General features: G+C 39.2%; 1 protein-coding gene across 5 annotated transcripts in view; it reads right to left on the bottom strand.

Annotated features, from left to right (window-relative positions):
• Window positions 1–26,923, bottom strand: part of DCLK1 (doublecortin like kinase 1) — a 398,808-nt gene that overhangs the window by 84,824 nt on the left and 287,061 nt on the right. For all 5 annotated transcript variants that reach the window (XM_063429156.1, XM_063429163.1, XM_063429171.1 and 2 more), the window contains 4 exons: window positions 9,897–9,981; window positions 8,255–8,363; window positions 4,540–4,597; window positions 2,679–2,798 (listed from right to left, as the gene is read on the bottom strand). In XM_063429156.1, coding sequence (XP_063285226.1) covers window positions 2,679–2,798; window positions 4,540–4,597; window positions 8,255–8,363; window positions 9,897–9,981 — 372 coding nt within the window. The remainder of the gene's footprint in view (window positions 1–2,678; window positions 2,799–4,539; window positions 4,598–8,254; window positions 8,364–9,896; window positions 9,982–26,923) is intronic.

Raw genomic sequence — 26,923 nt, 5'->3', positions numbered from 1 at the left:
GCATATCCTGTTATGTTAAGGAGTTTCTTCTACTATTACACTGTGTTAAGTACCAGTAACCATTATCTTTTGCTAATGGTATTTTAGTGATTTACTCCCATTAGCAACAGTTTATTTTTACATCCATCAGCTGCTTAAATCTGCTACATTCTGCAAATGTCTATGTGAATGATGGAACATTGAGGTTGGTTTTAGAATTCGTGCTCTAGGAGGTTGTGCTAAGGTTTGAAAACAATGTAGAATCATATAAAGTGTTTTGAAAGTACAAGACACACCAAACCTTTTATATGGTTGAGAACGTTGAACAAAATACACAAATCAAAGGAGTTAATGATTAAATACTGTATTTTCCCATGTTTTTTCTAGATATTTTTAGTCTAAAATTGGGGGTCGTCTTATACACGGAAGGTCACTGCAGGGGTTTAAAAAAAAACAAAAACACTTGTGGGTGAGGCCTAAGATGGCGCCTGCCGAATTTCAGTGAGCCACGGCCCACACACATATCTGGCCTCCCTCCCGCCGATCCACTTCTGAATGCTGTGGCAAGGAGGAAGAGGTCCCTATATGTGTGGGAGCTGCACCTGACATCAGCACTTACCACCAACGGAGCTCCGGAGAAATGCCACACCATAAAAGGAGCAGCCATATTAAGGTATGTCAGGTAAGTCTTGCTTTCTGATTTATATTTATGGGGGTGGAAATGGGGATCAGGGAGCAGAGGGAATACTACTGTGATTTCCCAGCATGCCCTCATACCACCTGCTGTATTGTGGGAGCTGTAGTCTCCCAGCACGCACTATAGAGCCATTAACTTCACAGAGTACCATAGCACAGGGGAGGCATGAGAATCAGAAGTGTGTAAAGTCCCCTCTAAAACATCAAAGTTCTTCTATTTGATGTTTAAAATATTTATTTCTTAATTTTTGTCTCAAAAAATAAGGGGCGTCTTATACAAGGGGCTTCTTACAAACGGTAAAATACAGTAAGTAGAATCTGGAATGAAAATGGCAATGCTGCATGCTTGTTATATAATACCAAACACTCACACCCACATTGACTGATTACCAGCAGCTGCTTAGCTCATCAAAACTTTTCCTTTTATCAACTAGAAATATTACATTTGTCCACTGGGTGGCAGAAGTAAACCCTAAGTGAGAGTGCATTGCAGGCAGAAGTCATCCAAGTTTAAACGTTGGATGCAGACCATTCGTTTTTGTGATATCTTATATACAAAGTATAAAAAGTTTGCAAAAGCAATGTATTGAGAATAATGTAAAAGTTACTGCATTTGCTGCCAAACCCCAGGTTACTTAGGATGTCGCCCAACCAAGTAGTGACAAAACGTGCACTTGAACTGTGCTGAGTTTATTTCACAAGCAGTGTCTATGGACACAACAGGTTTTCTGGGAATCATAGCTCAACTGTCAGATCTCTATTACACAACAAACTGAACGGCAATGACCACACATCATATTATAACAAAATGTAAAACAATATTTTTTTTTTCCACAATTGTGAGCTCGTTTGGGCCCTTTTCACATATTGTTCCCGTATGTCATACATGTCTTGATAGAATGAAATGTTTGTCTAGTTTGTTCCTTTTGTACATCGCTGTGGAATACTTTGGCACCATATCAATAATTTTATTCTAATTGTACAAATAAAAGACTGCGAGCCAGGAGGATGTCCTTTTATTGTGGCCAGCCTAAGGCACACCTGTGCAATAATCATGCTGTCTAATCAGCATCTTGATATGCCCCACCTGTGAGATAGGTGGATTATCTCGGCAAAGGAGAAGCGCTCACTAACACAGATTTAGACAGATTTGTGAACAATATTTGAGAGAAATAGGCCTTTTGTTTACATAAAAAAAGTCTTAGATCTTTGAGTTCAGCTCATGAAAAATGGGGGCAAAAACAAAAGTGTTGCGTTTATAATTTTATTCAGTGTACATGATTTGCTACCTATGTATATTTTGCGGTTTACTAGATACACCTCCAATGAAAACATTAATTATGCATTCAGAAGTCTTTACAGGGCAGGTGCTCTGGGCAATCTGTTCAGACGCTGGCATCCTGGCAACGAAGCCAGCGTGTTGGCACCATGGAGGAGGTTTACTCTGAGTGGGGAAGAGTCCCTAAGCAGGACAAATCAGTGAAGACTATGGGAGGAGCATGGGGTGACAGAACCGACCTCGGAAATGAGATCACAGTGGAGGAGCAGAGGGTCAAGTAAGTACCAGACAGATGTCCTTTAACAAAACACTTCAAAGGAAAAATGTGTGTTTTTTATATTTATATAAGTATATTTCTATAATAGAAAATATTTATAAAATAGAAAAAATTTATATTTTTTATATACCCCTAATGACAACAAGCATGCAATAATTTTGCAATAGTTGCAGATCTGCTGTCTGCAGCCTTTGCAAAGCCCTAACTCTGTGCCAGCGAAATGGCCAATCAGATGCTTCGTATTGTGTAGCCTATTTTGAGTGGCAAGCACACATGCTCGCAGCTTCCAGCCCAAGTCCTTTTAAGGCCACTTAAAATCTAGCATGTAGAAACACATGGGGCTTCATACTTAATATTTACATACTTAATAGTTTTTACATGTTTGTTTTGCACCTAAACTTTTGATTTGAGGTTGTTGACTTAGTTGTCTATCAGTAAAGCACCCACCTTAACAAGTTCCATCACAAGGTACAATTCAGTTGGCATGTCCATCTCTTCAATTAGCAGGACAATATTGGGATGTTTAACCCTTCTCAGGATGGAGACCTCATTTTGAATCATATGCTCCTGCAAAAACACGGCACAATAAACTAATTAATGCTCTCACACAGACAGACACAAATCATATACTCTGTGCTTTATAATTTGGCCTACACCACTGGATAGTCCTGTTTTTATCTGAAAATTCTAATTTTCTTAAAGGGACACTATAGTCACCAGAACAACTACAGCTTAATGTATTTCTTCTGGTGAGTATAATAATTGCCTTCAGGCATTTTCATACAAACACTGCCTTTTAAGAGAAAGTGCAGTGTTTACATTGCCCCTAGGTACGCCTCCAAGTGGCCACTCCTCAGATGGCCACTGGAAGTGCTTCCTGGCTCAGCTCCTAACGTTCAGCGTCCCCACACTCTGAATGGAGACGCTGAATTTTCCTCATAGAGATGCATTGATTCAATGCATCTCTATGAAGAAGTGCTGATTGGCCAAAACAGTGTTTGGCTCCGCCTCATCCCACCTCCTTGCCGATTTTAGACAATCCAATGCTTTCCCTTTCTGATGATGTCATCAAGGAGGTGGATCAGGGGCGGGGCCAACGCCGGCGGACCAGTGCGGTGCTGGAAAAAAGGTGAGTTTGAATTCCTTTTAAGGGGGCAGAGGGAGGTGGGGCTAGAGCAGGGTTCCCAACCCAGTCCTCAAGTACCCCCTACTGGTCCAAGAATTCGGGATTACCCTGTTGTGTCTTTTTTTTTTTTTTCTAAAAAAACCCTTAAACACAAATGGGTAATTCCTAAATCCTGGACTGTTAGGGGGTACTTGAGGACTGGGTTGGGAACCCCTGTTCTAGAGTCTAGGGCTCATTAAGTGGACATCAGGTGAAGTAATGGGATGTTTTTGTTTGTTCTGGCTTGACTAAGTATTTTGTTTTAATTGTTATTATACTATCATTATAATAGGATCCAAATCTATGCTGTATGACATTAAATGGTATACTAGAGAAATAGGGATGTTTTAATAACGCCACAATAGACAATATTCTGACACTATGGGGGATATTTCTCAAAGTGTTTTGAAAACTGGCAGTAAAAGTCTTTTATTTTGATCATATTAATTAAAGTGATCTAGAAAATTCTGGTTTACGTAATACTAGATTCTACCAGTTGTTGCAAAAATATCCATTTAAGAAGGACTGACACATTTACTGTGGAAAATGTCTGCTACTCCTCTGTTTAAAAAAGTGATGGAATTATTTATAAATGTGTTGTGTTGGCGACAAAATTGCGCATATTCAGAAATTATGGTTATAGTGCGAAAAAAGCAACAGATGGAAAAATCTTTCATAAATACCGGTAGCTAAAAATGTTGTTTATCAAAATACAATAGAAAATAGATGGAAACATTTGATAAATCTCCCCCTTTGTGTGTCCTCATCAAATTTCAATGTCATGATATTGTTACTATTGATATACTGGTTTCTGGAGGACCTGTGTATTTGTACCACCTTGAAAGCCTACAGTGTTTTCTGAGTGCCTATCACAATTTCTGTGTAAATAAACATGTATTTTTTTTTTCTTAATACAAGTTTGGATAAATCTGCTGCACCTTGGGGGCTTTTAGATGCAACACAACGTGGTTATGGTGCTTATAGAGTCCCTATAAACAAAATAACAGTCTTGTAAACATTAAAATCTATATTTAATCACAATGTTTTCTTTAAAGTCTTCACCCATTATTGAAAGGGTGTCAGGCTGCATTTTAATATTAGTGTCATTTTGCAAATTTTTATGGTTTAATACAATGTACTTACTTTCCCCCTACATTTGCTTTTATTAATGATTTTCAGAGCATATTCTCTACCAGTTGACCTGAAATAAAAAAAATATATATACAAAATCTTTCATTTATTTTTTCAAAATGCATATAACATTTTTATAAAATCTTGTTTTTGTAATAGTGCAGTGCACATAAACCTTTCTATAAATGCGATTTAACTCCATTTTAAATTAACTTACAATTATGCAGACATCTGCTGAATATGTGTGTAGTTGGGATCAACACATATAATATCACTTGTGCGTCTGTTTATCAGTATGTGTGTTAGCGTTCGTGTATATTTGCATGTGTGGCAGTGTATGTCTGTATCTGCACGTGTGTCAGTGTGTGTATATGTGCGTCTGTGTATCTGTATGTGTGTCTGTGTATTTGCATGGGCGCCAGTGTGTGACTCTGTTCGTCTGTGTATCTTTTGCTAAACCTTAACAACAATACATAAAAACACACAATACTACACACAAATTTACTCCTACATTCTCTCACACACACACATACTCCATACAAACACATGCTTACATTACTGCTCATTGCTACCCTTACCATTAGCCTCAAATGGATATCTGTTACATAGTTAAAGAACCATTAAAGACATGCAGACCACTTCACCAAATTCATATGATCTTGGTCTCAGTAATTACTGCAATATAATCAGGTTTTTAAAGTTCTTAAGTGACATCTTGGGGTAGAGTGAATATAGGAATTTGGAATACCCGTTGGCTTTGCTTTGAATTCCCAGACTCTCTCACGTGTAGGAGATTTAATTTGGCCGTTATAAAAAGTACTTGGTAAAGTTTGGCCCTGTTCAAGTCTTAGTCAAGCTTGATCAAGGACATCGTAATAATCAATAATGTTATATAAGACCCTAGGATGCTTCCTTAAGATGGACGGATAGGGAATAACTTTCAGATGTTAAGTGTGTCAAGGCATGCATCTGTCAAAAAAATCTGTCAAAGTCATTTAATGTGTATTGCATAATGTGTTTAATGGATCTGTGCTGAAAGAAGACTAGATAAAATGTCTAAACGTTTCCACTAGGTGGAGATGCTTCACTGAGATGTTGGACCTTTCCTGCGTTGTGCAAATATGAGGTTTAATGATTCATCCAAACATTGTTTCAGTAATACTGTGCTCATTGTGAAAATATTTCATTAAGATTGAGAGTGGATTAGAATTTGATCAACTGAGGCCAAACAGCACAATTTAAGAACATATCTAAATCTCTGTTATTGAATTTAGAAATGTCATTTTTGAAAGTACATAGGAGTTTTAAATGTCTTTTTGATATCCTCGTTCCCAAGTGTAGCAATCTCTATCTGATTCAAAAAAAGTGCATATATAGGTTCAGATAACGCTGAATATTACTCAACAAAAATATACTTTTTTTTGCGTGTATTATTTGTAATCCATAATTCATATGGTTCTGCTGGCTGAATGATAAATGAGGGATCCTGTTCTGATTCATACTGATTTGGTCTATGCTATTTGAAAGAAGAAAAATTCGTCAAATAATTTATTTGAGTTTGTGGCTGTGAAGTGAATATCAAACGAAGACCTGGTTTTATCAGTAAAAGAACATATTTAGTTAAAGGGTTTTGTAAAACGCCACTTTTGGTTAGAGTAACCCTTTCTGAGTTTAAAAAATAAATAAAACAAAATATATAACTTCCAAGTACACGTTCTCCCTGCAGCCTGGTCCTTGGGGGGAATTGTGCCACCAGCAGTTGTCTGGCACTAGTATGCATGCTGGCATCTGATGCCAATTTTGCACAGAATTGACATTAGCCAATTGGTACTTTGTTGTGGGATGCCTACTGACGCTGCCAGAGGTGGAGTTACACATCTGGCAGCTAAAGGGTTAATCTCTATATGTGCAGTGTTACAGCCTACAGGCACCATGACCACTTCAAATCACTGAATTGGCCATATCACCTAGAGTAACCCTTGAAATTGTTCTTTATGTTTCACATTTCTATTTATTTAAGAAAAAGCCTTCTCTATATTGTTGAACCATAAGATTTATGTAATTAGTTAAATTTCCTAAGCAACGTGTCCATTAACAGGAACATACCGCACACAAAAAGTCCTTCAGCTTGCTGTGTTGAGAGTCTGTCATTTTCATTACAGTTTGTAATAGTGCTGGTTTATTTTTTTGGAGCCACAGACAGAATTCTGGATTTCCAATCAAACCAACATTTTTTTTCCCTTGTCCATTTTATTTGTTATGTGATTCATCCATATAGCGTTTTGGTATACGGGATTTTGGACGAACTGCCGATTGCCCAGAATTCAGACAAATCTCATTCAGACAAAGTTTGAAACTGAATGCACAAATGGGATGTTTTTAAATCCACTTAGTAGCATGTGTCACTAAAAGGTGAAAAGTTATAAGGATGCTATAGTGCTAGGAATACAAAGTTGTATTCCTAGCATTTTAGCTCCTTCGCATCACCCCTCTTTCGCCTCCCTTGCAGTTTAAGGGTTAATAAACCTTTACTCTACTTACCCGATTCCAGCGCCGACATCCCTCAGCGCAGGGTCGGCACTCCACCCTCTCCAACGTCACCCAATGGGGGACTGAGCGCTTATGCGCATGCGTGTCCACGTGCATTAGGCCCTCCCAATAGGAAAGCATTGCTGACTGACGCTGGATGTCCTCATGTAACGCGTGAGGACAACTAGCATCAGTTAGGCAACCAAAATTCGACTAGCAAGCAGGAAGTGCCTCAAGTAGCTTGATTGACTGCCACTAGAGGCAGTCTTAACCCTGCAAGGTAATTATTGCAGTTTCTCAGAAACTGCAATAATTACCATTGCAGAGTTAAGGGGACAGAGTTGAAATGGTTTGGGTGCATATAGTGTCCGTTTCATGTGTGAAATTGGCAGTAGTCATTTTAAAAAAAATTTCTCTCCAGCTGTTTCCTTAATAAATCCCCCTACAGTATTAACCCCTGAAGTACAGTGTGTGATGGGGAGGGGGGTTCTGTTTCCATTCTGCTGTCAGAAAATGTACACCTGTCACTTCAATTTGAAATGTCCTATTCGGACCTTGATGCAACTCCATTTCACTAATCGAATCCTTATCATTAATTTGCAATGCTTGGCAAGTAAAGGGAACTGGATAAATTGCCTGAATTAACAGCCCAAATCCATACAGACTGTAATTAAAGCAAATTACTGCTTAAGTTCAAGCACCAATTGCAGAGTAATCATCTAAATTGCTCAGGGGATGTTTATGTCCATCAAACATAGCAACATCTTTATATAGAACAAAACACTTAACACGAGTCACCTGATATAAAATGCTTAAAAGCCTCTAATTCATAGCTCCTCTAGTTCCTATTAATATGACCTCTTCCCTACCTATACAAGACTGGAAGTAGGATTCTCCTGCAGAATAGACAAGGGGTTGGCGTTGTTTTCAACATGATTTCAAGAGGAACAACATACAATACAGAGATAGTTCCATGCTGCTCTAAGTCGTCTCTCATAATACAATTTACTGTAGTAACTCAATTCTAGAGACGGACAGAGCTTGACGATGACAGACATCACTAGAAGGTCTATTTCAAGATATCCACTGTAGACATTGAGTGTTTATTCACAAAGCAGTAAATGGCGAGTTGGGTATCAATTTCAGTTTTTTAAAAGTACAAGTGGACATTCTGTACTGTAAAAAGCAATAAACGTACCTTTCTATACACTCTTTAACAATTGCAAAATTCCCATCCCCTATGGTCCTTCCAACTTTATATCGTTCTGCTATGGAGACAGGAACCTGGAACCCTTCATCCAAAATATCTGTAAGATTTAATAAGCCATGCATGTAAACTATAAGCATATGTACAGGTGAAAGTTCACGGTTACCTTTGTATGATTTATTGATTAAGTACTAACATGTTAAATAGTGTTAACAGTTTGAAAAGCTGGATTCCCAAGTTGAATTTCTAATGCCACCAGATGGAAGCAAAGTTCAGTCCTAAACATATAATGAATAATTGATGTTCGTGAGATTAAAATATACAGCAGTCCAACAGTACAACTTCTCCTACAGTAATGATTGCACAGTATATGCCTTTAGTACCGAGGCTATTTATTAAACAGTGTGATTTGACCATAAAAACTCCTATTACTTGCCCATCAATGGTATTGTGTGACTGTTTAGTTAAAACAGAACAATAATACTCATTTTATTTCTCCCTGTGAGTGGTTTCTCATTGCCTCCTCAACACAAACCTTCTATCTAAACTGCCCACCTTCACCACCGACTCAAATTGACTCAGATTCAGTATGAAGTGAACTTCTTTATTTGAGCCACAGGCCTTCTAATTTTCCATAATTGCAATCATTTATTGGTCGATTGATTCATTCTTTAGCCACACGGTTACACACAAGATAGTTTATTCCGGATTGTGTTTGCCACTGTGTTTCTAAAATGGTTCTGTATAACAACTGTAAAGCCAGTTTTGCTGTTAGTTGTTTATTTGTAATTATTTGCTATATTCTTCCACATTGGACATTGAAAGCCATTTTTAACTTACACAGAGACCAACAAATGGCGCTCACACCCAATGAAAGGAATGTTCATTTTTCTCATATGCTTCTCCCCTCTAAGTATGGAAAGCCAACTTAAACAATTACATATAGCAATAAGAAAGCTATACATGTTTTGTTTTCCCAGTGGGGATTCAGTGAAGACAGAGGTTTAATGGTTACAATTAATTATTGATACAGGTTTGTTCGTTGCAGTCGGGGATATATGTATACAGAGTATATATATATATATTGGTGAAATACAGCACTTTGTTATACATCTGATGGAATGTTTAGCTTTGAAGATACAGGATAACAAAATAAGTTTGGGAAATCAGAAGAACACATGGTGCTTGGTTAACAGTGCTCTTTAATGTGTGATATCTCACATTTCATATGTAGCAACCATAATCACCAAAGATCTGTATTAATTACGCTCTATTATATAACAGTATGCATTATACATTGTGATTCCCCGTTCTGCATTATTGCCCCAAGGATGATAGATGTAATGTGTAGGTTAGGCTAACGGTACTAATTAATTTTGTTCCACAAGCCCACTCTTTGGGCCACCACCCCTTCGACCTAGAGTATTTCAAGAATTACAAGGAATTCCATTATGCCATCATTGATATCAGTAACCAATCTTTACTATAGTAGGGCCACCTTGGTCTGATATTTTCAAGGAACACTTCGAGATAATGTATACTGCATGACTCCAATAAAACCTTTGCTGCCGGTTGGGAGGCATTATTATAGGAGAGATATGGTTACAATAAACTGTAATATTCTGTACATTACCTTCTGCTAGGACATCGCCTTCATCCATGGAACTGCAAACCTTGGTGGATGCTAAAGATGTAGAGGACCCACTGTGCTGGGAGCCCTAGAAGAATGCGAAAATTACAGAATGTTCTATTAGAATATATCTTACAAACTGACCATCCATAATATCAGGTGCAAGTCTTTTGTGCCTTAATCACATGTTGCAAGATTTATTTTTTTCCCAATAAGCTATTTTGTTTAATAAACACTATAATCACAGCCATAAGGCTTCAATTACCGACAAATTATGAAATCTCCCATAGGTTAGAAAATGACAGCCTACATGGAGTAAGTGGTTTTGATTTACTTTCAAACTTTTAAGGAACGGTGATTGACTTGAGAAATTATGGCACAAGTCAACAAGATTTGAATGAATACCCTAATGTATAAACATTACTCTGCTGACTTTTTTGAAAAGAGCAAAGAGTGGAAGTGTGCAGAAATTATACACCTTAACCCCTTAAGGACACATGACATGTGTGACATGTCATGATTCCCTTTTATTCCAGATGTTTGGTCCTTAAGGGGTTAAAGGAACACTATAGCAGCAGGAACACAAATATTGGATCCAGACCATATAGTGTTAAAACCACCATTTACGTGGTTTGTCCCCCCCTTAGTCCCCTTAGAAGGGGTTAAAACATACCTTATTTCTAGTGCCGGGTGGGTTTGCCGGTGCTGGCTCCGCCCCCGATCTGCCTATCTGAGTATTGGCCACAGGAGGTATCCCTAGTGGCCAATGTAAACACTAACAATGTTAACAATGTTTTATGAAAAGGCAGTGTTTACATAGTAATGCTTGAAGGGAATGATTATACTCACTAGAACAACTACAGTAAGCTGTAGTTGTTCTGGTGACTATAGTGCCCCTTTAAAGTATAGAGTTTAGTATAAATATCCGTTCTGGAGCAAAGTTCCAAACGTATAGCAGGAACATGCTATTTGTTCTTCACCCCCGGAATAGTTCTTCGTAAATAACCTCAAATGTTTAGTAACACATGCATTGACTCATGAGTCATACTCATTGGTCAGGAAATGTAAAAAAAAAAAAAGCTCATGTTACTAAGAGGATGAAACCCCTGTGCGAAATGATGTAGACACTCAATTAATATCCACTTTTAGTAAGTACCCATACAGTTTGTAGGGTCTGTTAACAAAAAGGAAACCAACAAAGCATGATGACACTTTAAGACAGTGATAGAGATTCCAGGTTGGATAAAAAGGCCTGAGAATGAAGAGAAATGTATATTAGAGGGACACTCCATGCACCAACACAACATTAAGGCATTTTAAAATTAGATTTTGCTCTTATTAATATGCTGGATTTTTTGCATTCTAAAATCTTTGTAGTTTTTGGGGAGAAAAAAATGAAAAGCAAAAAAAAATGTTGCTTTGCTGAATGCGGCACCATAACCATGCCGTCTTAGCTATGCTTCCACTGAACGCACTGAGTGAGCTGTACTGGTATAAGCAAAGCACTGTGCTTTGGAAGAAGAGAACACACAATCAGATATACAGTATACAAGCATCCAGTGATATACAGTGAGGGGAAAAAGTATTTGATCCCCTGCTGATTTTGAACGTTTACCCACTGACAAAGAAATGATCAGTCTGTAATTTTAATGGTAGGTGTATTTTAAGAGTGAGAGACTGAATAACAAAATAAATCCAGAAAAATGCATGTCAAAAAAGTTATAAATTGATTTGCATAATAATAAGTATTTGACCCCTGTGACTTAGTACTTTGTGGCAAAACCCTTGTTGGCAATCACAGAGGTCAGACGTTTCTTGTAGTAGGCCACCAGGTTTGCACACATCTCAGGAGGGATTTTGTCCCACTCCTCTTTGCAGATCCTCTCCAAGTCATTAAGGTTTCGAGGCTGACGTTTGGCAACTCGAACCTTCAGCTCCCTCCACAGATTTTCTATGAGATTAAGGTCTGAAAACTGTCTAGGCTACTCCTGGACCTTAATGTGCTTCTTATTGAGCCACTCCTTTGTTGCCTTGGCTGTGTGTTTTGGGTCATTGTCTTGCTGGAATACCCATCTATGACCCATTTTCAATGCCATGGCTGAGGGAAGGAGGTTCTCAACCAAGATTTGACCGCACATGGCCACGTCCATTGTCCCTTTGATGCGGTGCAGTTGTCAAGACCCCTTAGCAGAAAAACATCCCCAAAGCATAATTTCTCCACCTCCATGTTTGACGGTGGGGATGGTGTTCTTGGGGTCATAGGCAACATTCCCCCATCCTCCAAACACGGCGAGTTGAATTTATGCCAAAGAGCTTGATTTTGGTCTCATCTGACCACAACACTTTCACCCAGTTCTCCTCTGAATCATTCAGATGTTCATTGGCAAACTTCAGACAGGCCTGTACATGTGCTTTCTTGAACGGGGGGACCTTGTGGTCGCTGCAGGATTTCAGTCCTTCACGGCGTAGTGTTATCAATTGTTTTCTTGGTCCCAGCTGCCTTGAGATCATTTACTAGAACCTCCCTTGTAGTTCTGGGCTGATTCCTCATTGTTCTAATAATCATTAAAAAAACTCCACGAGGAGAGATCTTGCATGGCGCACCAGACCGAGGGAGACTGACAGTAATTTTGTGTTCCTTCCATTTGCGAATAATAGCACCAACTGTTGTTACCTTCTCACTAAGCTGCTTGGTGATGGTCTTGTAGCCTATTCCAGCCTTGAGTAGGTCTTGGCCACTTTGGAGAGTTTGAAATCTGATTAATTGCTTCTGTGGACAGATGTCTTTTATACAGGTAACAAACTGAGATTAGGAGCACTCCCTTTAACCCCTTAAGGACCAAACTTCTGGAATAAAAGAGAATCATGACATGTCACACATGTCATGTGTCCTTAAGGGGTTTAGAGAGTGCTCCTAATCTCAGTTCATTACCTGTATAAAAAACACCTGGGAGCCATAAATCTTGCTGATTGATAGGGGATCAATTACTTATTTAACTTATTGACATGCAAATCAATTTATATGTTTTTGACATGTGTTTTACTGATTTTTTTTTGTTATTCTGTCTCTCACTGTTAAAATACACCTACCATTAAAATTATAGACTGCTCATTTCTTTGTCAGTGGACAAACGTTCAAAATCAGCAGGGGATCAAATATTTCCCCCCCTCACTTTACTTACTGATTCTATGTCGGCAGGTTGGCTCTTGATCAAATGAAGCAATTCATTGGAAATGACCATTTAGCATCAGGAAGATTACACCTCAAGGATGGTTATCCGAAAGTTGCACGGAGTATGAAAGGAATCACAGGGTTTCTGCTGTTTGTGATTCTCACGGGAAGGTTCTGAGCACAACTATGTCTGGTATTGTGTGGACTAGCTGCAGAAGCGCAGATCCGATTAGGTTTCTAAACATTTTTTTTATCAGGTCTTTATACAAAGTTTTGTTAATGCACATTTCTAATGTGGCTGTTTCTCTTTGCTCACTTGTAATATACAATGAAGCTCCTTCATTCAATTCACAAACACATTGCAGATAGTCATACAAACAGGGGAAAGGTATGAACAGATAAAGAGCAATTTCCCTGTGACTGCCTGGGTGTCCTCCTTAGCTAATGCAGACTGCTTGGCTTCAAGCTGTCCCGCTCATTCAGTATCATCAGTGGCTGAGCTGTGTACATACACTGATAAGAAAATCCTTTTCTGTACTGAGGGGCAGACAGAAAAAATATATCCTTATCAGTGTATGTACACAGCTCAGCCAGTGTCAGTACTGAGTGAAATGGATAGCTCGAAGGAGAAAGACGTGCAGTGTCATGAAAAATATCCACATTTTTTTAAAACTACAAAGATGTAAACATTAAAAAATAAAGCACATTCATAAGTCCAAAACCTATCAAATGTTTTTTCTCATAATTTTAATAATAGTGTTAATCGCCATAGGAATTGATTTATGACAAGAAGGCAACTTCTGTCTCAAATTAAAGTAGTCAAAAAAAACTATTTACCGTCAGGCAGCTCAATTCAGTTTTGACGCAATGTTGACTCGTTAAGAACTTGGCAAATAGCAGCACGAACAACCCAAATACAACCAACATGGCACACAAAAATTGTGTCTATAGCTTTAGCAGCTATTTTATTTTGGAGCTATGCCTTACTGTATCTGACATCGGTAACGTAAGCCGCTTGGGAGATTTTGCTGCCAACCTGCCTATGATAACTTTTCACCAAGTCAATAGACCTTATATTCTAGAGGTTGATTGATGAGCCCCACTGAATAAAGAATTGTACAGGTGGTCAATATGTTATGCTACCTACAGTACAAGAAGGGACATATTTAGTCTGATATCTGTCATATCATATAACAGAGTAGTCATATTATCTTTGAAAGTTTGTCCTTTCTCCAAAAGTTGTTGGTGGGCCTCTAGGTGTAAATCATGCCCATGTGTTTTACTCTCATCCTATGCCCATTGAGGATAATTAAAAACAATCTATGACATAACAATAGTGTAAAGAGTAGTCATTTCATTATATCATGGTGTACTGCTTTAGGATAACCCTAGCGGCATTTTGTGATGATGTCCAACAAACCTTTGAACAAATGACAGCACTTATTACTTTGTTCAGGGGAAACATACAGGGTCAAATAATCAGGGGAAATTTGCCAAGTACAATCCAATGCTTCTTGACTGGGTAAATATATACATCTCACTATGGTATAAAATGATCAGTACAGGACCTCAGCTGGCTAAACTGTCTATGGAAGCCAAAGGTCCTTGGGACTCACGCCTCTGTGATTCTGTAACAACAGTGAGTAACGTTCTGTAACAATGTACCGTTTTCATTTATGCAATGTTGTCATAATATACTTTCAAGGTAACGAAGTATTCCATTTTACATTACATATTTTTAAAATGTATTATCCACAAATATGACCATTGTTGCAAAAACATATACTTTTGTTATAACTTCAGGTTTTATTTTATGTTGTTAATTATAAGCACTAATTACTAATATACATATTTTACGTAATTTTGGAACCATTTGTGTAACACGTCTCTGAAAACTCAGTATGGTTTGTAGGCATGAGTGTACCACAGGCTCCCAGACAATAAATCAGAATACAGCACTTTTGCTGTATTTAGAACAGTAATATAATTTGTTCTTGTTGTCTATTGCATTTTAGTAACACATATGGCAAGCATTAGCTAATGGAGAACCCTAAAGTTCTGGAATATCACTGCCTCCCGTTCACACCTCCACTCTGACCTCTGAAAATGAAAATGCCCCTCTTTGTCCATTTGAAATCTTGAGAGGACTGTGAAACTCAACATCCAAACATTTGATTTAGAATCTGGATAGGAGAAAATGAATCAATGTATCATCAATATTCAAGAATAAATGTATCGTCAAAGTAAGAAATGGATCATTCACATGGGTGCACAACAGAGTGTTTTCCAAGTGATGCAGTGAGAGTGATTCTGTTTGAGTCATGTTATTCCTCTGATGTCTGGTATTATGTATTTTCCATACATGCCATCTCCGACTCCTCTTCATGCACGTCATATTCTGTCACATTATCTGCAGCATGTAGATCAGCTAATTAATGCTAATCAACATACAGTTCACATTATTTATTCTGTGAAGTTCAAGATTCTGGCACCATGCCACTGACAGATGGGGTAATGTGTCCATGTAAGTGAATCAGTGAATTTTGTGAAAAGGCAACATCTGACACAGCTTCCAGTATAAAATATAACTCCCAGTATCCTCAGCAAGCCACATGTTAAACTGCGTCACTTTCTCGGCCAAATCCTAGGCCAAAATAGTTATATGTAGAATTTTTCCCTAATTTTCAATTTGAATTTGAATTTAATTAAATTCCCAACAATTTACTTTTGAATGAATAACCTGCTGTTTTTCTAGAGTTTCTAAGTTCCTATAGAATGGTCAATTGCAATGGTCAATTGCGATCAACAGCAATCAGTTTCTTTAGTGTAAATCCCGTATTCTTAATGCAACCTTGAAACTTTATTTTGCACATCAAGTTATTTCAGTTTTGTGTATCTGTATGCACGCATACTATTATACACAATACACATACAATTACAATGTGTGTGTATATTAAAGGACCACTATAGCCACCCAGATCACTTCAGCTCAATGAAGTGGTCTGGGTGCCAGGTCCCCCAGGTTTAAACTCTGCAGCTGTAAACATAGCAGTTTCAGAGAAACTGCTATGTTTACATCGCAGGGTTAATCCAGCCTCTTTCAGTCTTTTTTACAGCCGCTAGAGGCGCTTCCGCGACGCTCAATGCGAAAATCGCATCCAGCGGGCAGAACGTCCATAGGAAAGCATTGAGTAATGCTTTCCTATGGGCGGTTTAAATGCGCACGCGGCTCGGGACGCTCACGCGCATTCGGCTCCACTAGGGAACTGACGTCGGAGGGGGAGGAGAGGTCGCCAGCTCCGAGGGAGCCCGGCGCTGGATTGAGGTAAGTGGCTGAACGGGTTTTAACCCCTTCAGCCCAGCGGGAGGGGGGCCCTGAGGGTGGGGGGGGCCTAAGGACTATATAGTACCAGGAAAACAAGTTTTTTTTTCCTGACACTATAGTGATCCTTTAACTTTATATTTTTCTAATAATAAAATTCCATCACAGTTTATATAGGAATGTATGTCTTACTTTTAGCGAACATTTCCACATGCTAATTCCAATACGTAAAATACATGTTCTGATTATCCAAAGTGCCTTGATGTTTTATATCTCCAGAGTATTAATTAACAGAGGTAGGTTCAGACAGCTTTGCTTCAGTTCATTAATTTTCCTATTTCCTTGTAAAAACATGCATTTCTATAACACATCTAAAAAGTGCTACAATTTAGACAGCGTTTGAATTAATAAACATGTTTTCTTTTTTTTTTCACAGTGTAGTTTTCTGGTTTACTGGAATTAAGGATTGAAAATAAAAAGAAAAAAACTGTTTTTGGGAGACCCCAACTTAGCAGAGAGAGAGAGAGAGAGAGAGAGAGAGAGAGAGACTTAAATCTTGCAGTAAATTATCAATCACATTCCCAAAGAAAACTACTGCACTGGGACTGCATGTAAATATGTGCGACTTTCCTGATAGTCCTGTATGTGTCATTTGAGTGCTAATTTTTGGCCAATACTATACCCACCTCATATAGTAGGGTAAGACATTGTGATTCTTTCCTAGATATAGCTTTAGATCTCAGCTTCGGAATATATAAACATACATACAAACATTTGTGCACACATACACAGCACTCACATACACAGCACACACATACACAGCATACACAGCACACACATACAGAGCACACACATACACAGCACGCACATACACAGCACACACATACACAGCATACACAGCACACACATACATACACAGCACGCACATACACCGCCCACACATACACAGCACACACATACACAGCACTCACATACACAGCACACACATACACAGCATACATAGCACACACATACATACAGAAATATATAAATATATTTATATGTTCCTACAGAGCACCGCAATTATGGAACGACGTCCCGCACTTTTAAATCTTCCCCTAGCCTAAAGTCCTTTAAGAGATCCGTCTTTACAGACCTCAAAACAGAATGCACGTGTCATGGTTGATTATATATTTCCTACCTGTTCTATGTTACATTTTGTATATATTGTGTATTAATATGTTTTTTGTATTTTATTGTACCCTAATGTATCAATGCAATGTTTTGTGGACCCAGGACATACTTGAAAATGAGAGAAATCTCAATGTATCTTTCCTGGTAAAATATTTTATAAATAAAATAAAATAAATAATATTTATATATATATTTATATATATATATATATATATATATATATATATATATATATACATATATATATATATGTTATATAATGACATTATACTGCAGTAAAAATTCATAAGAAATCCATTTCCATTTGCATATTTCAATTTAATGTAGACAGGTAGAGATGTCCCGAACAGTTCGCCGGGAACTGTTCGCTGTCGAACATAGCTTGTTCGCGGTTGCCGCGGCGGGCGGACATATGCGATGTTTGGTCCGCCCCCTATTCGGCATGCAGGTGGGAGGGTCTGGGAGGGAGGGTCTGCTGCTGATTGGCTGGAATGTGTCTGCTGACAGTGAGGTACAGGGTCAAAGTTTACTCAATGATGACGAATAGGGGGCGGACCGAACATCGCATATGTTCGCCCGCCGCGGCGACCGCGAACTAGCTATGTTCGCTGGCGAATAGTTCCTGGCAAACTGTTCGGGACATCTCTATAGACAGGCATTAATATTCTATGAGTAGCCTTTACTGGACTGCTTCATTGCCAAATCCCTTACACCATCTTTTATATTATAATAAAATAATAGTTTTCTATGATCAGGAATGTAAAATCTAAATTTTCATTTCATCACCTTCAGACTATGTAATAGTAAATGCACCAGAAAAAAAAAATATTTTTTATTTCTACGTTACTGTAATGAATTCTGGGCACTGCACTAATGATGTTGGGATATGGATTTTGTTGCTTGATATAGCTGCTTCCGCTATCCTGCCTAGTAACAAGGTAGAGCTTAGTCTGAGCAGTGCTGTATAGTCAGGAAACAGTATGCAGCAGAATTTATTCTAATTATGGTGACTGTCACTGTGTCCATGCAAAATAAGAAGCATAGAATTGTACAGAGTGTATCAATCCAGCGAGTCATACAGGAGCCTCCACCTTACAGCTGAGCTAACAGTATGGTAACATAATTCTATAGGTTTATTGTCGTTTTGAAAACACCAATGAATAGTTAAATAGTTAAATTCATAGTTCAGACTTTCTCAAGGAGGCAAACAACTTAGTTTGAGGCTCTTTCCAATTTTGCAACAAACTAGGAAAAAAATCCTTCTTGGCCCCAGAATGGCAGTCAGATATCTCCTTGGATCAAGAAGCTATTAAACCACTAATTAAAAATTACATACCTGAATATTATGTTTTTGCAAGTATTTATCCAATTGCTTTTAAAACATCTTTATGGACTCTGATAAAACTACCTCTTCAGGCAGATAATTCCACATCGTTATTGTTCTTACTAAAAAAAACCAAAAAAAACCTTTCCTTTGCCTTAGACTAAATCTCCTTTCTTCCAGTCTAAATGCGTGACCTCGTGGCTTATGTAAAGTTAGTCATATGGAGTTTCAGAAATATTTTATTATTGCATGCGAAATAAGAAAACACATTGCATTAAAGAGGATGGGATGTTTACTAAATCTCCTCTGCGATGAAAGAGTATCATCAGGCCATAGTCCTAGTTTACTAGAAAATTACCATCCTTTTAGCAGTGACATCTCTTTTGTAGTCAGTGGCTTCTGTAGCTGAAATCTATTTTACGTCACTGAAACATTGTTATTTGCCTTGGCTATTTTCTGCCTTTGACAAAGATTTGCTTGTGTTGTTTGGATTCAAAATGTCTTTGCAAAGATAATGCTTATCATTATCACATCACGTTGAGATTTTTCTTTTCTTCAAATGTATAACTTCCGCAACTGAGGACTGACCTGTCACTATTACAATGATGATGGACTACAAAGGAAGTGGTCATGCACCGTGCTGGACACAAACATAATGGCCACTATCTTTCAGATGTTGTTGGTTTTCTATTAGTTCTGAATATTAATACTTCACATGGTAAGAACCAATTTTTAAGAATCTATCGGTTAAAGATACTGTTCTAGGGATTTATAATGTTCTTCTTTTACTAGAATTTGGGAATTATTTGCAATTTCTTTTTCTTGATCCGAGTCAGCACCCCCACCCATCCTGTTTCCATAGGAAATCTCACATTGTGATAATATTTACTAAGAATTAAGAGTGAATTTCAAATGTAAGGCCACAGTAGACAAAGTGAAAGCTAACTTAGAGATTTTTTGCAGTTTGGCTATTTTGACTTTAATTTGAAATTTACTCTGAATTCTCACTTAAGTGAATAACCCCGACAATGTTCTATAAGGCATCAGGGACCCTGGACATAATTTGAAGTCTGGGCTGGTAATGCACAAATAAGGCTAGATGTTCGAGATGTAGAATACCACGTGAATGTATAATTTCTTGGGCATGTACAATTTGAAGAATTGGGGGCACAATGTACAAACATTTAAATGTTTTTTTTGCTAGAAAGATTTCAATGCTACATTTAAATGCATTCCAATCCATTGCTGGATTAGGGGCTTTATTGACCTGGAGCTAAAAATGACACTAGACCTAAATGCAACATTTGACTGTGTGTTTCTGGTATCATGTTCCTCCACAGAGAAATTAATTGGGAAAGCAAGGAATGAAAGGGATCCTGTGTGTCTATATGCAATGAACTGGGAGAATAGAAAACCTATGTAAAATGGCCTTGGACACATCTGGGTACTTTTTTTCTAAAGTTTTTTTCTGTGCATTCCAAATAAAAAAAGCTTTCAATCAAAAAAAAATTGCATTTGAAATTGACAGATATCCAAGACCCCTTTGATTGTGTACCTCGTGGGTAGGCACAAGAAAGGTCAGGAAATTTGCATACCTCCCAACTTTTGCAGTTTTACGATTGGGATGAAGGGGTGGCAGACTTTGTGTGGCATGCCAAGGAGTAGACATGTGCAATTCGTTTTGTTCAGAATGTACATTCGGACGAATTTCGTGCAATTCGGACATTTGCATGCTTACAAATGTCCGAAGTTCGAATTGTCGAATGCCAGAAGTTCCGAAGTGCTTTGGATTTCTGAAAAGCTCAAAACAAGTGGTGAGGGTTAGGGTTATGGTTAGGGTTAGGGTCCGAATTACCGAAGTTCCGAATTGCCGAAGTTCATAATTGCTGAAGTGCCGAACCGAATGCCATTGGTCTGAATTGCCGAAACAGACAAAGTTTTTTACTTACCTGAATTTTTGAACCAAACCAAATTGTTTGCCCATGCACATCCCTACCAATGATGCAATCTGGGCGGTCCTGCCTAGAAAGGGATGTGTCAGCCTGGCAAGTGGCATGTCATGCTGAGTGACAGCCTTCTAACCGGCACCAATCAAGGCAGACACACTGCTGAAGCACTCTCTGCACAATACTAGTACCAACAGCACAGTACAAGTCCGTCTAAAGTTGCGCTCATGTTGTGTTGGGGACAGATGATGGACAAGGGAACAAAATTGGGATGGCGGGACAGGACCCCGAAATCAAGGCTCCTAAATTGGAACAAATGGGAGGCCTGCAGTTGTAACACTAACATGTAGAATCAATACACCAGTGATGAGGTACAAAAAGCAATGGAACAGCTGCCGCTGGGCACACCCACACTTAGTGACGGACGTACCGCTAGTGCCGCCTGTGCAGCCAGTGCAGCTGGGGCCTGCTATGGGGGCCCTTTGAGTAGCCTATTCCCTTAGGACAAACCAAAATGCAGACAGATCTGATCAGGGCCCGGTTGGATGCTGCAGCCTGTAAGTGCCATGCTTACAGACCGCATGGAGAAGGCACAGAGAGGGAAGGAGGGAGAGCAGTGCAGAGAACCTCAGACTTCCATCATCGTCAGGCACCCAGAAGGCCACCCTCCTGCACCAGTGAGTGGCTAAAAATATGTAATTTTGCTATGTAACTTGCTTGTGTGTCAGTGTGGGAATATGTGTGTGTCTTTGTGTGCCAGTGTGGGTATATGTGTTTGTGTCAGTGTGAGTATATTTGTGTGTCAGTGTGTGTGTGTTTCAGTGTGGGTATATGCGTATCTGTTTGTGTCAGTGTGTAGGTGTATCTGTGTGTGTGTCAATTTGGGTATATGTGTGTCATGATGTATGTGTATATTGCTGTGTCACGGTTTGTATATGTATATATGCGCATACATCCCAGCATTCACATTCAAAGATTAACACTACATACAAACAAAATCAAGCACCAACGCTATATCCAAACACCAACACTGCATGCAAACCCAGCATTGTAATCAAATGCCTACACTACATAAACAAACTGCTGCAATCAAACACCAACACTACATACAAACACACACACCCAGACATTCAAACACCAAATACACCCCGGCATTCAAACACACTGCACACAAGTATGAGACTGCTTAGCCCTGCAAGGATGGAGAAATGATAGATCCCCAGCTCGCAGCGCATCATGGAAGGTGTACGACTGCTGGAAATCTACCTCTTGCCCACCCTTTTACTAGGTGGGGCCCAAAAAAATGATCAGGCCGTCTCTACATTAGTTCCGCCACTGCCCACACTGACCCTCTAAAGTTGTCCATATGAAATGTTGGGGCTGTGTGTCTGACATCTGACATGGGAGTTACAAACAATTTGCCACAATAGCTACTTCCATTACTTTCCATTAAATTTGCTATCCCTGGTGCGGTCCTTATTATAAATCACGGTCATTAATGATTTCAGATTTCAGACTTATGACAGATATAGGCATTTTGTCTTCTATTGTTTGTGCTGTTTAAATGCTGAATTTCTCCATTTCTTTTTTTGGTGCTTAATTTACCTTCCAACCATGAGTTCCAACTACTTAGCTGTCATACTTGTGTTAGCATCATGTTATCCTCATTGTATAAAACAGTCAATATATATTATATACAGATGTTTCCAAAATTGCACCAAATGATCTGTCAAAACAGAAAAATTGGAGCCCAATCAACATGTGGTTGCACAAATGTTCTATATAAAGGCTTAATCTTAATGAAGTTAATTTAGTGTACAGACCAGACTGTAGGCAACCTTCAGCACCCCATATGTTATGGACTACATCTCCACTGATGCTTTGACAGCATTATGGATGTAGTCCACAACATCTGCAGAGCCGAAGGTTGCCTACACCAGGTATAGATCATGTCCCTGCAGCTTTACTTCTCAAATCTCTGTAGCACTAGACACACCTTCCCTAGCTGTAAGTCACACAGCCTCCTTACACACTTTCTGAAAAAGTTTAAACTTTGTAACTTATTTAAGTAGAACATTGAAGAGCCCTTGGAAGAGCCGCTTACCGGCGAAACGAGCATCGGGGCTCACTGTCCGAGATCTCCAGCCAATTATACTGATAGATAACATTGATAGATATTCCATACAGGTTGCTGATATTATCCTGACATGCCCATATGGTGTTAGGCTGTTAAAATTCTTTGATTACTGGTCTCCTGCACGATGTGTTAGATGGAGATCGATCATTATACTTATAGTGGTCTTCTACAACTGCAGGAGGTTCGACTATTATTTAGGCAGTTAGACTAGTTATTTAAAATTTGACAGGTGTCCTCGAACGGCACAGATTTATTATTTTTTCACTTTATACTAGTCTTTCTGTCATCTGCTAGAAAGTTAGACTTGCACTGATAGGTGCCCTTGAAGGCACAGTGTTTATCATTATTTTTTATCATTGACATTATTCTGGTTATACCTCTACTTCAGTAATCTTTCTATTGCCTTATATTTAGGTAGCACTATTAGATATATCTTTCTAGATGTAAGATTTTGTGTATATTGCTGCAGTAGTTATTAGGACCCAATATACACATATTCTTTTCCTTATATCTCAAACAGCTATTTAAGCAATATTTCCCTTTTTCCCTCAGATTGATATAACTCTCTGGTTGTTGCTAGATTGTCTCCACTTTGAATACTGACTCTATTTTGCTCTTCATGTGCAATAACTATTTAGAAATCTAATCGCAACAGTATCCTCTATTTAGAGATAGCTTAGCGTGGGATCTCTCAAGAGCTTATAGTACTATATTCATTATTTAGTGCATCCTTTATATGTGATTACTGACGGTATAATTTTATCCACGTTCCCTCCAGTGGCGGATCCAGAGCCTGATCTCGGGAGGGGCACTTGTAGATTATTTAAATAAATAATCCAGACACAATAACCACTACAGCTCAGTGTAGTGGTTATAGTGCCAATAATGCCAAGACCCCCTCCCAGAGTAAGTAGTCAAACTGTTTAAGAACTGTTTGACAACTTACCTGAGGTCCTCTGGGAAATGGGGCTGTAGTAGGGCAGAGGAGCAGTGGTATGTGTGAGTGGTGCAATGTGTGAGGGGTGCAGTGTGTGTGTGTGTGAGGGGGACAGTGTATTAGCAGTGTGTGTGTGAAGGTTGCAGTGTGTACGTGAGGGCGGCAGTATATGTCAGGGGTGCAGTGTGTGTGTGGATCAGTATGTGTGTGTGACAGTTACAGTGTGTGTGTGTATTGCAGTGTATGTGTGGGGCAATGTATGTGTGTGGGGGCAATGTGTTTATTGGGGGGCAGTGTGTGTATGTAGGGGCAATGTGTGTGTATGGGGGGCAGTGTATGTGTATATGGGGGCAATGTGTTTATGGGGGGCAGGGGCAATGTGTGTATATGGGGGGCAGGGGCAATGTGTGTATATGGGGGGCAGGGGCAATGTGTGTGTGTGTGTGTGTATGGGGGGCAGTGTATGTGTATATGGGGGCAATGTGTTTATGGGGGGCAGGGGCAATGTGTGTGTGTATGGGGGGCAGGGGCAATGTGTGTGTGTATGGGGGGCAGGGGCAATGTGTGTGTATATGGGGGTCAGGGGCAATGTGTGTGTGTGTGTATGGGGATCAGGGGCAATGTGTGTGTGTGTGATAAGAAGGATTTTTTTAAATGTGTGTGTGTTTTTTTTTATTTAATTAAATAAATGTTATGTCCCCCCTCCCTTCTTACCTTTACTGGGAGGAGGGGGGACATCTTTCTTTCCCTGGTGGTCCCAGTGGCGATTCCCTGGTGGTCCCAGTGGTAGGAGTGAACTCTAGCCCGCGCTCCAGGGCTAGAGTTCACGCTCGCGAGATTTGGAGCGTTGCCGTGGTAACCGCGGCAACGCTCCAAATCTCGCGAGAGGAGGACCCGGAGGAGCTGCTGGTAACAGCTCCCGGGTCCTCTCTCCCTCCCCTGCCGGTCGGCTGTCAGTAATGTGCCTGCGGACCGGGGAGGGAGATCACTGATCTCCCTCCCCGGTCCGCAGGCACATTGCAGGGCTGGCACTTGGGCAATGTCAGCCCTGCATTAGCCGGCAGGGGAGAATCTCGGGGGGGGCAATTGCCCCGTTGCCCCCCCCTGGATCCGCCACTGGTTCCCTCACATTTTTTGTTCACATGTTTTAGTTTATGTGTGTACTCATTATTACTTTTTATTTATTACTATTAAAAGGTATGATATAGCTTCAGCTTAGGACAGTGTACTTTCATTTCTGTTTAAAACTTTGTAAGTTCCCTCACTGCACAGTGCATTTAATGTGCAGTCTACTGTGTGTAATTAATGATCAATTAACAGAACAGGAAATAATAACTTCTAAAGCAAACACACTGCGCTGTAAAAAATAAACTTTTTTCATATAGACTGTGTGAGTACAAACAAAGTGGTTTAACGCATAAACAGCAGAGAACAGTGTGTGTGTGTGACTGTCTGCCTGTGTGTGTGTGTGGCTGTCTACCTGTGTGTGTGTACGTGTGTGACTGTCTACCTGTGTGTGTGTGTGTGTGTGAGTGTGTGAATGTCTGCCTGTGTGTGTGTGGCTGTCTGTGTGTGTGGCTGTCTGTCTGTCTCTGTGTGTGTGGATGTCTGCCTCTGTGTGTGTGGATGTCTGTGTGTGTGTGCATCTGCTAGCGAGTGAGTGAGCTTCTGTGTGTGTGTGCGCGATCTGCTAGTGAGTAAGCTTCTGTGTGTGTGTGTTCACCTGCTAGTGAGGGAGCTTCTGTGTGTGTGCACCTGCTAGTGAGTTTGTGTATGTGTGTGTGTGTGTGTGTGTGCCTGCTAGTGAGTGACCATAAGTATGTCAGTGAGCTTGTCTGTAGTGAGCGTGTGTGTCAGTGAGCTTGTCTGTAGTGACTCTGTGTGTCAGTGAGCTCTTCTGTAGGGAGCATGTGTGTGTCAATGGGCTTGTCTGTAGGGAGAGTGTGTGCGCATCAGTGAGCTTGTCTGTAGTTAGAGTTTGTGTTTGACAGTGAGCTTGTCTGTAGTAAGCTTGTGTGCGTATCAGAGTTTGTCTGTACTAAATTTGTGTGTGTACCAGTAACCTTGTCTGTGTGCATCAGTAAGATTGTCTGTGTCTGCATGTGAGTATGCTTTACTGTATAGTTTAATTACCCTGAAAGGACTAATACTTTGAATTAGAAAAATAAATATACCAATAATATAATATATATATTTATTATTGGTATATATATATATAAAACACACACTACATAGCACAATGACTTATGGGGCTGGCATAGATTTTTTTCCAGGGCTGCTCCGTATCCCCAGTCCGGCCCTGGTAGGGGACATGCGGTTGGCAGAGCTCCAGCTTTGTGAAGAAGGCTCTATTGACCTCTAAGTACAGTGTGACAATGACACTCATGTGTATAAATATGTTAATCTCTGTTAAAAAAACAAGGCTTTGAGAACCGATAATGGCGGGTACATTTATTCCATATTTTAGAATAAATTTAGTAAGTCTTGAAATTATTATTACGAGTTTTTAAGAATGTCTCATAACCAACATATTTGCATCTGAATCAAGATGAGATGCAATTCTCTCCACGTCATATTGAAAAAGAAAATCATTTGTAGGGTTTAATGCAGTTCAAGGTGTACTAAACATTCAACATTAATGCAGAGGGATTACACTGAACCATCATTTTGTTTTAATACTTTAATTAAAATGGATGTGCAGTCTTCAACGTGTAATTTGCATTGCAAGCACAGGTGAATGAATGCTATGTCAGATGTGTTATCCATATTACATTTATAATGCAAGTATATATTTTCTCTTCGAGCAGTAGCAATTTGCTAAAATGGATCTGTCAAATATGTGAAAAGACTATTCCTAAATTTAAAATAAATGTATCTGTTAGTGGGGTTTGATATAATATATAGTTCAGTTTTGTATTTCCTTTCATATCAGTTTTGTGGCACAACCAATTTCTGAAACGGCACAATTTCTCTTGTGCAAATGTGACAGAATCCCTTTTTTATGCCCTAAATATTTGAT

This window comes from Pelobates fuscus, chromosome 1, assembly GCF_036172605.1.
Source record: "Pelobates fuscus isolate aPelFus1 chromosome 1, aPelFus1.pri, whole genome shotgun sequence".
NCBI classification, from domain to species: domain Eukaryota; kingdom Metazoa; phylum Chordata; class Amphibia; order Anura; family Pelobatidae; genus Pelobates; species Pelobates fuscus.
This window is presented reverse-complemented; position numbering and strand designations above follow the sequence as displayed.